The 14,777-nt window shown below is 45.0% G+C and overlaps 1 protein-coding gene across 3 annotated transcripts in view; it reads right to left on the bottom strand.

Annotated features, from left to right (window-relative positions):
- The window catches only part of CRACR2A (calcium release activated channel regulator 2A), a 124,454-nt gene that overhangs the window by 52,661 nt on the left and 57,016 nt on the right, over positions 1–14,777 (bottom strand). For all 3 annotated transcript variants that reach the window (XM_075900589.2, XM_075900595.2, XM_075900586.2), the window contains 2 exons: positions 14,032–14,203; positions 7,663–7,809 (listed from right to left, as the gene is read on the bottom strand). In XM_075900589.2, coding sequence (XP_075756704.2) covers positions 7,663–7,809; positions 14,032–14,203 — 319 coding nt within the window. The remainder of the gene's footprint in view (positions 1–7,662; positions 7,810–14,031; positions 14,204–14,777) is intronic.

Genomic DNA, 14,777 nt, shown 5'->3' on the forward strand with positions numbered 1-14,777 from the left:
GACACTCTACTGTACAAAATCAGCCGCTATTCCGGAAAAACTATTCTGCTCCCGCTCGGGCATAAGTCCTTATTCCAGAACACTGTTCCGGAAAAGGGCCAGTGTAGACAGCCCAGTAGTCTTTTCTGGAAAAAAGCCCCGATCGCGAAAATGGCGATCGGGGCTCTTTTCTGGAAAAGCGTGTCTACATTGGCCACAGACGCTTTTCAGGAAAAAGGGCTTTTCCAGAAAAGCAACCTGCCAATGTAGATGCTCCTTTTCCGGAAAAACTGAAAACGGAATAGTATTCCGTTTTAAGCAATTCCAGAAATTCATGCCAGTGTAGACACAGCCTTTGTATTTGTACACATCCACAGGCACAATGGGAGGTCTAGCCTCAGAGGAGGTGCTACTGCTTAGTCTAGGGCAGCGTTTCTTAAAGTGTGTTCTACAGAACATCAGTGTGCTGCGAGGTAGCCAGAGGTGTGCTGTGGAGAGAACAGAATTCAAAATGGCTGCCCTTAAAGTGACAAGCCTCCTTTTTTTGCTCAACAACTTTTCTCTGAGGCCTTTTTTTTCCTCAACAAAAAACCTTGGTGTTCCCCATTAAAAAATTATTGTTTGGTGTTCCTCAGTCTTAAAAAGTTTAAGAAACACTGGTCTAGGGGCTACTGTAATGCAAATAAATAATGGAAAATGTTGCTAACACACAGTACAGTAATTACTCGTTTAACACGTGCCCACTTAACACATTTTCAAAATAGCACAATTTTATTTTTAGGGAACGTTTTTCAAATAACACGACCGTCTCCGAAATAACATGAAAATAATCAAGTGGTGGACTACTTCGCACGGCGGTATAAGTTGATGAAAACAGTGGTAATACCGCGCGTGAGCGGATGAATACACGTGGTCACAGTGCTTCTTCGCTCACTCACGTGTTTATCTTTGTGTTTTAACAAACTGCAGAGACTTGTGTTGCTACTTATCTTGTGCTGCTAAATATCTAATGCTGACACTGACGACCCAGCACCAACAAAATATTGACTTTGCCACCATCACATGAAACGCAACCCTCACCTTTTCCATTATTTTGAATGGGAAAATTGACCCTGCATAGCATGTTTTCACTTAGCACAAACATTTTCAGAAACACATCTATAATGTTAAATGAGGAATTACTGTACCAGCTTTGTGTGCAACCCTATCGAGGCTTTGTGGAAGCTTGGACATGCATATAAACACTGAAAGAACTCCTGAAGAAATTATGAAACGCACAAGAAATTCCATAGAGATTATGATTTCTTCAAGGACTTATATGGCATTTAAGAGCTCATGGATGCTTTGTAAATGTAGGACAAATATATTATGTCTTTTCAAACCAACATGATATAGTACCTCAATGGATAAAGGGATAAATTCCTGCAAAACATCACTATATGATTTAAGAATAATACTACCCAGTATTTGGAAGCCAGAAAATTCTAAATTAAGATAACATGTAAAAAAAATGTTGGAAGGTTAGTTAATGAACATTGGGAATATAAAACATCAAATACAGGCAGTCCCCGGGTTACGTACAAGATAGGGACTGTAGGTTTGTTCTTAAGTTGAATCTGTATGTAAGTCGGAACTGGCGTCAGCCGCTGCTGAAACTGATCAGTTTCAACTGCGGCTGAATCTGGATGCCAGTTCTGACTTACATACAGATTCAACTTAAGAAAACCAGGCGTCCCCAAATCAGCTGCTGCTGAAACTGATCAGCGGCTGATTCCAGGAAGCCCGGGGCAGAGCAACTCTGCCTCGGGCTTCCTGTAGTCAGCCGCTGGTCAGTTTCAGCAGCGGCTGACTTGGGGACGCCTGGGGCAGAGCAGCTGGGGTGCTGCCGGGTTGGTCCGGAGCAGCGCTGCGCGACCAACCCGGCAGCCCCCAGCTGCTCTACCCCAGGGGTAGGCAAGAAAAGCCTGGTCTTCTGGGGGGGGGCACTAGCTGCACCCCCCTCCCCTAGCAGACCAGGGGGACAGGAGCAAAGCCGTGGAGCACGCCCGCAGCGGGACAACCCGGGCGCGCTTGGGCTGTCCCCCTGCGGGCGTGCTCCGTGGCTTTGTTCCTGTCCCCCTGGTCTGCTGGGGGGGTCCAGCAAAGCCGCTGGACCCCCCCAGCAGACCAGGGACACCAGAGCAAAGCTGCTGCCTGGGCGGCTTTGCTCGTTTGCCCGGGAGCAAAGCCGCCCAGGCGGCGGCTTTGCTCGGGTGTCCCTGGTCTGCTGGGGGGGGGGGGTCCAGCGGCTTTGCTGGACCCCCCCCCCCCCAGCAGACCAGGGGGACAGGAGCAAAGCCGCCCAGGCAGCGGCAGTCCCGCTGCCTGGGCGGCTTTGCTCCGGGGTAAACGAGCAAAGCCGCCCAGGCAGCGGGACTCCCGCCACCTGGGCGGCTTTGCTCGGGTGTCCCTGGTCTGCTGGGGGGGTCCAGCGGCTTTGCTGGACCCCCCCCAGCAGACCAGGGAGACCGGGAGCTTTTGTCGCCATAAGTTGGATCCACGTAAGTCGGGGACTGCCTGTACTGTACAAATGCCAAAAAGTATAAGTTTTGGATTTGAATGACTTGTTTCATGTGTGTGGCTATCATCACATGTGGCTTGTACATGTGTGTGACTATCAGCCCAGCTATCTTTTTTAATGGAGTAGATACACATATGCTATTTGGTTGAATGTATTCATGCGGGAGTAAATTCTTTTTAGTGTTATATAAATCCAAAGAAATAAAGAAAAATTACATAAAGAGCAGGAGGTCAGATTAGATTATGGTCTGTTCTGGCCTTGAAATCTATGAAACGCACACTGCACATTCATAAGAGAGAAACCCCAAAGAAAAAAAGAATTTTGGACTGGAACACCATCAATCTGATTTATTTTCTTTACTGTTTTTCAGTTTTCTATAGGCTTACATTTATTATTTGGCTGTAATTTCACCGAGCTAAAACTCTGCAGCAGCCAAGAAAAGCAAGCCAGCTGTCTTCAGACCATGAGGGTATTTAGTTTGGAAAGACGAATACGGCTACCTCTGTGTATGCTCATCCAAAGTCAGTAAAAACCATGTTTACTTACTACTTAGAAACCTTTCATGGAGTTATCTGATTAAGTGATACCCTTAATAAAATGTGAGTTTGTGCTGCAGTAATGATCTACAAATGATGGCAGGAAATGATTGAGGCAAACTATGTTCATTTATCTAAACCCAACAGCTAGCAAATACAGAAAGATGCACTTTTGATAGAACTATAAACATTTAGTGGAGCAAAATCTCTCATTCTGGTTATATTATGTCTAGTGTAACCTCTAAGAAGAAAATGTTGGCCACAATTGGTTGAAAAAAAGACATGATAAATCTGGATGCTACATTTCTTCAGAGGACAACATTACTATGATCTGGAATTATGTCAATATTAGCCAGTCAGAGCACATCGGCAAATCTCTGCTACTTAATTTGCTCCTCAGAGACCAGTAATAGTTTTTGTTTCCCCCCCAGGACCACAAGCTTTGTTTACTCTTTAAAGGGTTAGACTTTAAAAAAATAAAACATGCTATCTATAAGAAATTCATCCTTAGATCTGGATCAATAAATATTAACATGCATCTCAACAAAAGCCACGTGGCTCAATTCAGTTCTCAATGGAATCAACACGGTTGCAGAGGCATATAAGTACAATTTATGCCAATATGGAGTTATTACACTAAATGAATGTAAAAATCACATACAAAAACCTGTATCAAAAAAGATAAATAGGAAAAGTCAGGAAATACTAATTAAGATTGTCTGTGCATCCTTAACTCTCCCCCCTTGGTATGTATACAGTATGCATGCCCACGCAGTATTTTTTTGTTTAGGGTCCCTACCCCATTCAGTGCATAGATTGGATGGTGCTGAGCAAATGAGGCAGGAGTTCAATAGTTATATTTATCCTTATTCTCCAGAGTGTAGCTTAATGCCTCATACACTGCATACCCTCCAGCGCCAACGCTGAATAAGGCAGGTCTCCCATGTTAAAAAGTGTATGAGTTTATAATCTAAAAGACTGTCTCATAATGCATTCACACCCGGAGTGGGGGAAGGATCCATTAGAGTAACAGTTTTATGGGGTAGTTGGGTATTTCCTGAGTTTCGAGTGCTTCATTTTGCAGCCTTAATGTTATTTTAATGTCCTTTTTAATGGAGTTTCCTGGGAGTTGGTTTTTGAAGAGAAAATAAAACAAAGAATTTCCATCATGCGCCGCTCTTTGCTAGACAGCAGCAGAATGATCTGTTCTGCCCTATACAATATTCACAATTAGCTATCACATGATATGAAGCAGGGCTCTTTTAGAGCTCTGCATCCTTTTTTTTATAAACCCATCACAGACATAATCCACAGCCAGGGAGCAACCAGAATTTTCCTAAGGAGGGGGTCCCAGTTCTCTCTCCCTGACCTGCATCTAGCCCCACACATTCCCCTACTGCTACCCTACACCCAGCCTCCCACTCGCAATCCCACAGTTCGCCTCACCCAGTTTCAAGCTCTGTCCCCTCTACCTAGCTCTGAGTTTTCCTTGTCCCACACTTAGCCCCAAGCCCTCTCCCATAGAGATGGGCAGGCTAAAGAATATCATCCCCACCATAGGCCAGGCAGTTCTGGAAAACTCAGACCCCATCCTCCTGTGCCTCCACTTCCCCTGGAAGCACCAAAAGCTGGATCCAGTCCTCTCACCCTCCTGCATGTTAGTGAGTTCCATGTGCCCCTACACTTCTTCTCCTGGTGGACCTGGTACTCTGGCTGCTGGAAACTCTCACATTTGGCCCTGTTGGCCCTCTGACCTGAGGGGGGCATGTAGCTGGCCCAAATCTCAGCACGATGCTTTGTCCCCCAGCAAACAGGGTTGTAACACTGCTCACATTTGACATGGCCTCCCCTCCACCTGGATGTAGGGATGGCCGGCCCAAATGTGAGTAAGTAGCTTTGTGACCTGGTTCATGAAGTTGCAGTCCCATTCAGATTTGGCCTGTCCTCCCTTCTATCATGACACATGGGCAGCTAGGCCCAATGTCCCGCTCCTATCAGTGGACAAGGAGTGGGGAGCAGGCCTGGGCCCCCTGCCTGCACACCTTGTGGTGGCCTTGATACAGATTTTCCTTCATAGAAAAATGATATTCCACTTGACTTATGTATTCACAAGTCCAAAACACTGTTAAAAGCGCATGCATAGTGTTAATGGAATGTACATGGCAGTCCATTGACACCAGTGTGCTCGCCTGCAATATGCTCTTTTAGCCATTAGCTCTTGACCAAAGGGCAACTGATTTTCACTAGAATGCACAAAGACACTCTTGGAAATGGAGAATATGTGCCTGTCAAATTTCAGGATCAAACCATCTGATGGGGTGTTTACTGCCCCCTCCCCCCATTTGCCTGGAAAGGGTTAATGCAGAGTGAGAAGGGGGCTAATTAATGCAGAGTGAGAAGGGGGCTAATTAACCCAACAGGTCATAGCTGAGGTGGATCAGGTGGTCGAGCAACCTCCTGACTGACACCAGGTCTACACTAGGCAGCAAAGTCAAACTAGGTATGCAACTCCAGCTACACGAATAGCATAGTTAAAGTTGATGTATCTTAGTTCAACTTACTGTGGTGTCCCCCCTGTGGGGAGTCAACTGGAGAAACTCTCCCGTCAACTCCTCTTATCCCTCATGACCTGGTGGATTATCAGAGTTGACAGGAGTGTGATCGGTGGGTGATTTAGCACATCCTTACTAGAACCGCTAAATTGACCCCTTGGAGATTGAGCTCCCAGTAAATGGAGACAAGGCCTGAATGAGTGAGGGAGCTCAGCTGAGGAGGAAGGAGCTTGGCTGGGATTATATAGAAATTTGGCAATAGAAGGTGGCCATTGGGAAAGGCTGCAGTCACCCCCTAGGAGAAGGGAAGAATGCTTGGGGGCTACAGGGGCAGGGAGCCCATAATTACTCTCCCCTGGAAGAGGGGAGTAAGGAGGTTGCAAACCTAAGCAAGTGTGGAGTGCCAGTTGGTAGCAGAAGGCTCAGGGAAAGGCAGTAAAGTCTAGGAGAGAACAGACCAGGAATAGAAAAGTTCCTTGACCTGAAGTAGAAGGTGGGCCTGGCATCCCCTGACAGCCACTGATGGAGTGGTACCACGGGGCAGTGAAGGAGAAAATTGTCTGAAACTGCTAGGCTGTGTCTAGACTGGCCAGTTTTTCCAGAAAATCAGCCGCTTTTCCGGAAAAACTTGCCAGCTGCCTACACTGGCCGCTTGAATTTCTGCAAGAACACTGACTTCCTACTGTCTGAAATCAGTGCTTCTTGCAGAAATACTCTGCTGCTCCCGTTCGGACAAAAGTCCCTTTTGCGCAAAGCTTTAGTGCAAAAGGGCCAGTGTAGACAGCTCAGATTTGTTTTGCGCAAAAAAGCCCCGATCGCGAAAATGGCCATCAGGGCTTTTTTGCGGAAAAGCGTCCGTGCCAATCTAGACGCGCTTTTCCGAAAATGCTTTTAACAGAACATTTTTTCGTTAAAAGCATTTGCGGAAAATCATGCCTGTCTAGACGTAGCCCTAGTGTGGAGAGACACTTAGAAAGACAGGTGCCCAGAAGGAGAAAGCACATGGAGTGTGACCTGGCCGGAGGGCTAAGTCACAATGGAGCAGCTGCGGTACGTGGAGTGAGAGAGGAGCCACTGCCCCAGGGAGCTGGTGTGCAACTGTGGGAAAGGGCATTGACCTGGCTAGCCATTTCCCCAAACTGGCCAGGAGAAGATGCCATCCTGGTAGTGAGTGGAACACCCTGTCACACACCACATTCCCTAATTAACCACATTACCTAATGTCCTAGAGTTGCCCTTAAAAAACGTCTCTAATTTCACTCTGTTCTCAAGAATGACTACACCATTTCTGCTCAAACTTGCCAGGAAAACTCTCTTCAGTTGGGAATAAATATGTTGAATTTCAGCCCGAAAGGTAAAATCTTGCCAAAGTTATAAGTATCAACAAATTATATTTTATAATGAAAACATATGTGGAGCTTTAACTATGAACATCAGAATGCACTTCACTTGTTTTATGTATGGTGACTTTACTCTTCCAGAATTTTAATTGAGTATAAAGGCTGGTCTAGGTGTTTTTCATCATATTGGGCCAGATTCTCTGGTACTTTTTGACTGCTTTGTGCTGTTCCCTCATCATAAAGCAGCCATAAATCCAATTTAACCAGCAAGTTGAACTGGATTTACTACTGCATTGCATGGAGTGCTGAAAGAGTGTACTGGTGAATCTGATCCTTTATGTTCTTGTGATCATATTTTTTTTATATTGGCGGTCTGTGAATGGCCACCCTAAGTGTAGCTATGGTTTGTTAAAAAGAGAATGAAGTAATAGACATTTATGAAAGAATTTCAGACAAGATAACTAGTGGATAGTAAAGGAAGAGCTAAATTCAGCTGATTAGTTCTGTTACAAATCATTTGACCAGCTTTAGTGATGACTGGCAAATGTTTGCTTTAAAATCTCTTTTATCAGTAGATAATCTTCAATTCCCCAGAAAGCTGATTGGTTGACAGAAACCTCTATTAGATTTTGAGGCATGTAGCACATAATACATCGGAAGTAATATAGAGAGAACACACAAAGAGTTGTACAAACTTTTTCAAGGCATACTCCAACTCATTCTTTTCATTATCGGCTTCTTGCAGCTGGGAGTAAATTCTGACCAGGAACTCTTCAAAATTGGAAAGTAGATGAGGTTCATCTTTTCTCAGCTGCGACCAAAGCTGTCTTATATTGTTCTCGCTGAGGGATGAAAACAAATGAGAATAAGGCATATGTTAGGGGATATGATTTTTCAGGCTGGAGTAAATGTTTTGCAGCAGCCTAGTAACACAAAGTAAATTTCAGCAGCTCACTGCTCAGAACATGAGGTTTGTTATTGGCAAGGGCTATTTATACAAGTATTGTTTGTGATTGGCCTTTGTGCAGGTGCTAAGGATGGGATGGTTGGAGGAAGACACAGAAGGATTATTTTAGTTGCTTGTCTTGGCAAGGGGGTTTTGAATCCCAATGGAGCCTGATTCTGGGATGCAGGTGCCAAAAGTAGCAGTTAGAAACCTACATCCTTCTGTGACTTTAGCCCTAAGGGGTTTGCCCAGGGTCACACAGGATGTCTGGGGCAGACCAAGGAATCCCCTGTTCCAGGCTGTGTCCCAGGGGACCATCCTTTGTCATCCCTATTGTTTTATCTTGCATAACTACAAACTTAGCTGTGTGACAGTTAAGGCTTCGATATCTCCTAGCTCCTAAAGTTAGTTATTGGGTCCTCTCTAAATACAAGCATCATTCGGAGTATTGCTGGAATCCCTAGGCAGTGATATAAAAACTCTTAGACTGTGTACACAAGGAAAGGTCAAGCTTCCTTTTATAGTGAACACCACAGAAACTATATATAATTAGTGGCTGCAGAAAATTGATCATTAGGCTGCAGAAGTGATATATGATTTATTAGAAAATGTACCTCGTGATGCTCGGCTCCTAAAATCAATTAATTTTTGTTTATTGGGAAATAAAATGAAAATGTACATGCTTTGTTAAATCATTGTTTTCAGGTAGGGCTGGTGATGAGGGGTTCAGCAGGCAGGCTGCCCTGGGGAGAGAGGACTACCTCAGCCTTCTCTCACTGCAGCAGCTTGGGACCGGTGAGAAGCACCTCTCCATGGCTATGGCAGCTCCAGAGCATACAGCCAGGGCAGGGGTGCATATTCCCCAGCTGCAGGAGGTCCAGATTCATCTGCCCCTCGCATTCCTCAACCAGAGTAAGGAATGGAGCAAACTGTACTTCCCCCTCACTCCTTGAAGAAGGGAAACAGCCAGCAATGTTCTGTACAAATCAGGCCGAAGCTTCAGCCCCCACCCTTTCCTAAAGGGCTTATAGGGGTGAGAGACTCACAGATGGGGGCAGTCCCAGATGGGGGTTGTGGGATGTCACGCCCGCAGCCTGTCCTTTTCATCTGCCTTGTGATTCTGTCCCTTTTCTGTGTTGTTTTATGAGAAGCAAACCCATTCTAGGCATAGCCCATTTTCCTGGCCCAACTAAAACCCTGACCTTGTTTTAAGTTATGATAAGAGAAAGCTGTATACCAAATTTGGTGGTCCTAGCTCTTACCATTTAAGAGACGTTCCTCAACAGACTGCTAGACAAACTCTCTCAAATATATAATAGATTACTGCTAATTCAGGAGCCAATCCTGTTCTGATGACAATCAGTGGAGAGATGCTCGCTTCTTCCAATTGAGTTTGGACAGGTGAAAAATTCATTAAAGCCTTTTTCAATGATAGCCAATGAGACTTAAGCATCTAAGTTCCAGCTTGGGTTCCTAAGTCACTTAGGCACTTGAAAATTTTATCCTTGGTTTTTGCTTCACCGATTGTGTTTGACCAGCTTAGTTCCAGAGTGACATTGTTTCAGCATTGAAGCATTTCATTTTCAGAAGTGTCACATTTCAAAACCAACAGTGCTTTATTTAAAAATTAGAAGATTTACCGGGCGTTGCTTGGATCCTTAACTCAATTAATTTAAACCTTACCTTGCCTTGGTTTAAGTTATGATAAGAGGAAGCTGTATACTGAATTTATACAGTCCTAGCTCTTTCCATCTAGAAGGAGTTCTTGAACAAAAAGACAGACACACGGACAGACAAATTCACACACAGATGAACAAACTCTCTCAAATATGTAGTAGACAATTTTGCCAACAATGAAAGATAGGACTGTTGCAAAACACAATAGGATATAAGACACTTTCAGATTTGCCAACATTCCTTTGAATTTCTTATTCTGTTTTTGTGACCTACTCTATTTTATATGAACATTAAAAGCTCCATCCTAAATAGTGCAGGTGTGGAGTGGTGCTGGTATAAAGTCATGGTAAACAGTGGTGAGAATGTCAGAAAAAGCAGGGGAATCTGATCCTGCAATAATAGCAGCCCTGCTTCACAGCTGCCAAACTACTCCTATTAAAGGGAGTAGGGTTTAGAGAAGCTACCTAAAAACCTATCTAGAGAAGATCACTAAGACCACATCTTGTGAGACTTGTTCATTCTCCTGTCTCTTGTCACATGTGCTCATGCAAATTGGACCACGGGCCTCTAGCGTGCTTTTGTGGCTCTTCACTGGAATGTAATTAATTACACACTTAGTGCTCAACCATACATGTGCACTTGCATAGCTTCCATTCCCGCTTGAACTAAAATATAAGCTTATTTACCACTTAAGAATACCATGTAAGGACCTGTAGTATCAAGGCCCTAGAGGAGCAGAGAGAGCCATATTGTAAATTAATATTCTAAACTTTACTTTACAGAATAAGGTATCTGGGACTGAGCCAAAGCCCACTGAACTCAACAGAAAGATTCCCGTTACTAACATTAGTGGAATTTGGCCCATATGCCATGCTGCTGACTAATCACAAGGGAGACTCTTGCATGTCCAGGATATTGTTTCAGCCAATTTTCTGCATGTCATTCCATTAACTTATGAATATATCTTGTAGATGACCTTGTCTCAGTGATATGCAGCATAGAACAGTGCAATATGAAACACAAAACACTTCACCATTATTCTAACTCTTAAAAATGAAAGTAAGACACAGCCTATTTGTGTAATCTCAGATAGGAAAATTGTCTTTTAGAAAATAAAAAAGTCAAAGATAAGGTCTGTTTTCTAGCCCTCTGCACAATTTCTTTACATCTTGTTTTCTCCACAAATGGGAGCTTTCAGAGAGTCACTAACCTCATGGTTTGTGTTTAAAATGCCCTTTCCCTCACCCTGGGACCTGTAAGACGAGATGGGTATTTGAAATGTAAAACGAATGTTTTAAACAATAAACATGTTCCTAAAATTGTCTTATTGTACAGTGTGTATCTAGTGATTACTAGATAAAGCCCTTTAAGCTTCAGTGGAAGAAAAACAAACACACTAATTCAAAATAATCTGGATAGATCAGATTTAAAATGTTAGATGTCAAAAGAAAAAAAAAAAGAATCCTACCATTCAGCATTCTGACAACTTTCTATTTCAGAGCATTAATTTTATGTGTTTGACAAATGACACACATGCTTAGATTGTAAGCCCTGTGGGCTGTCATTGTCTTTTTGTTGTATGTTTGTACAGCACCTAGCACAACGAGGTCCTGCTGTACAACCGGAGCTCATAGGCGCTACTGCAATGTAAATAACAACAGGTACACAATTATGAAAGTACTAGTGTTTTTTTGTTGTTGTTCTTATTTGATACAAAGGTAGTTAAGCATATTATTTGCCAAAAGAATGCTTTCGAAATAGTCTTTACAGGCAGTCCCCGGGTTACGTACAAGATAGGGACTATAGGTTTGTTCTTAAGTTGAATTTGTATGTAAGTCGGAACTGGCTCCAGATTCAGCCGCTGCTGCTGAAACTGACCAGGGGCTGACTACAGGAAGCTGGAGGCAGAATTGCTCTGCCCCCAGCTTCCTGGAATCAGCCACTGATCAGTTTCAACAGCGGCTGAATCTCGAGCCTGGGACAGAACAGCTGGGCTGCCAGGTAGGACCCGGCAGCACCCCAGCTGCTCTACCCCAGGGTCCACAACAAAAGCCTGATCTGCTGGGGGGGGGGGGCGCACTAGCTGCGCCCCCCCCAGCAGACCAGGGACACGGGGAGCAAAGCCACAGCGGCGGCGGGGTCCTGCGCCTCTGAGGCTTTGCTCCAGCAAAGCCTCAGAGGCACAGGACCCCGCCGCCGCCGTGGCTTTGCTCCCCGTGTCCCTGGTCTGCAGGAGACGGTCCCCAGCAAACCAGGGACACGGGGAGCAAAGCCAGGGAGGCGGAGGGGTCCCGCGCCTCTGAGGCTTTGCTCTGGCAAAGCCTCAGAGGCGCGGGACACCACCGCCGCTGCGGCTTTGCTCCCGGTGCCTCTGGTCTGCTGGGGACCGTCTCCAGCAGACCAGGGACACCTGGAGCAAAGCCGAGGAGGCAGAGGGGTCCCGCGCCTCCCCGGCTTTGCCAGAGCAAAGCCTCAGAGGCGCGGGACCCCTCCGCCTCCCCGGCTTTGCTCCAGGTGTCCCTGGTCTGCTGGAGACGGTCCCCAGCAGACCAGGGGCACCCGGAGCAGCTTTTCTTGCCCCGGAGGTCAAGGTGGCGGGACCGCTGCGCTCTGGGCGGTCCCGCTGCCTGTGAGCTCCGGGGCGAGAAAGCCCCGTTCGTAAGTGGACTGGCCCCATTCGTAACTCGGGGACTGCCTGTATTTGCAAATTATACCATTTTTGGACACATATATGTAAGAAGGGTCTAAATCAATGCTTCCAACCAGTTGGAATGGGAAAAGAATCCTGGGTGTGGCTATGTTCACTCAGTTTGCCTAGACCTGCTAGGTATTCAACAGTTGTTATATAAATACAGTTCATGCTGGAATGGGAAAGAAATCCTGGGTGTGGTTATATAAATGCACTTCACCCAGGTTGCTTAGGCTTGCTTGATATTCAACTGTTAGAAAGGTTTTGCCCATTGTAACCAATTTGGCTGTTGTAGGGGTCACAAACTATGTTAACAGTAAATGCAGGAATTGTAAGATATGGCTACCAATGCTTGCAGTTATTGTAGGAATGCACAATGCAGAAAAGTCAGACTGTTAACTCAGTTAAAGGGAGAGACCCTGTCAGTATAAATACACTCAGATGAACAGAGGCTGAACTTTCAGAGACCTACAAATTAAGCTGGAGAGGAAGGTGAGTCAGCAGGCCGCATGCCCTCTAAGTGTGAGCTGTAATTCTGGTTCAGCCTGTTTCTCCCCACTGTTTCAATGACAGAGTTAAAAAAGGGCTCCATAAGGGGCCTTTTCTGTATGTAATTTTACTTCAGTGGGTGCCGGAATCTCTTGTGGCTGGACTGTACTTTGGGCTAAGAGCTGGAATTACTGAGAGCTGAAATCACTAGGTTTGGCCCAGAGCCAAATCCACCACAAACCAGCAGAAGATGCAATGGTGGCAGCAAGAGACGACCAATAAACAGGCATGAGGAGTAGCCAGCAGCACGGTGGCAGCGAGGGACGATGAATGGCTTCCAGAGCAGCGCCAGAGAGCAGCGAGCAGGTGGATGGCGGGTGACCAGCAGAGTAGGTGAAATGTCTCCTATTTCCCTCCACACACACACTCAAGATGGGAGGTGAACTCTGCAGATCACTTCTGAACTATGGGTCTGCCCTGACTGGGGTGGGGTGTAGAGATGGGTTGGACATGTGAAGGGGACGTTTACATTGCTGAACTTGAGAGCTTAAGAGGAAAAGGACATTGCCCAACCTACTTGAGCTGGGACATTTACTTGTGATTTTGGTTATGAACTCTGTGATGTTTTTCTATTAACTCTGTTTGTGGCATTTTCCCAAATCAATGCCACGTTACTTCTCTCCCTTTTTATTAAAAGTTTCTTTTCTGCACTCAGACTCTGTGTTTGCGAGTGGGGAAGCATTGCCTCTCAGAGACGCCCAGGGGTGGTATGTGACTTTACCAGGTTACTGGGTGGGAGTTTGAGCCTATTCTTTGATGGATGGAGAGGTACCCCTAGATATTGAACCCGGCCCTGGCTGCTTCTGGTGCTACCTGGCAGAAAGGCTACACATATTTTCAGAGTATGTGCCATTTCAGTGCTTCAGTTGTGTTGCTCTCAAAAGGCACAGATGCATGTGACCATGTACATTTAACTGTGTTATCCTCATGGAGCACAATTGTGTGGCTCATGGGGGTTTTTATTTCATCACTCACAGCAGCCAAGGAAATAAAAATGAGCTCACTACATCACAGGGGGCCCTAATGCTGATTTCTCCCTGCAGAGAGTGAAAACATCTCCACTGAAATCAATGGTGATACACCAGCACACAGTGGGTGTAAATGAGAGGAGAATCAGGCTCAAGGTTTCCATGCATATGTAGAGCTAACTCATAAAAGAGCATGCAGAATACATTATCTGAAATTTCAGCTGGTATGACTTACTCTTCTATGATCTTGTTAGTTCCAAGCCGTTCCATCAGATCTGAGAACTGTCGGTCTTCATCTTCATCATCAACGTTAGCAGAGTTCTCTTCCCACTTAGACTGATAGACATTTTCATTGTCAGACTCCTGCATTTCATTCATAGAGACCATTTGCCCAGACAAAAACTGACCTAAAATTTAAAAGACATACATAATTTTAAAAATTGGTTTATAGAGTACAGTAATTAGAAGTCATTTAAAGAAATAGCGATATTTATTAGTAGTCTCTTGCCATTGTGTCTACAGTCAGAGTTGGGATTGTGATTCTCAGCTCATGTTGACATACTCACACTAGCTGTCATTGAACTAGCACACTTAAAATAGTAGGGTGGCCAAGTTAGCATTGGCAGTGGCTGTAGTTGGAAGAGGGCCTAAAAGTTAAGGGCAGGTATTAGGGGTCTGGTATGAGGCCTGAGGCTTGGGCTAAAGTGGTCAAATCTTTGCTGATGTGAAGTAAAGTCAGGCTGTAAACAAAGGGCAGGCCCTGCTCACAAAATTTGGTAGGCACAGGGCTAATGCTACAAAAACGTATTCCTTAGAGAAGCTAGGCACAAAGCACTCACACATGCACTTTCCAGAAGGGTGGTACCAAAGCACCTTGATACCAGCACATTCCTCAAAAATAACAGGAATACACTGACCCATCCTAAAGATAAGGTCAGGATAATAGCATCACGAATAAAAATGTTTTGATCACACCAACAT

The sequence above is a fragment of the Pelodiscus sinensis genome, chromosome 1, assembly GCF_052426305.1.
Source record: "Pelodiscus sinensis isolate ZL-2025 chromosome 1, ASM5242630v1, whole genome shotgun sequence".
In the NCBI taxonomy this organism is placed as follows: Eukaryota; Metazoa; Chordata; order Testudines; family Trionychidae; genus Pelodiscus; species Pelodiscus sinensis.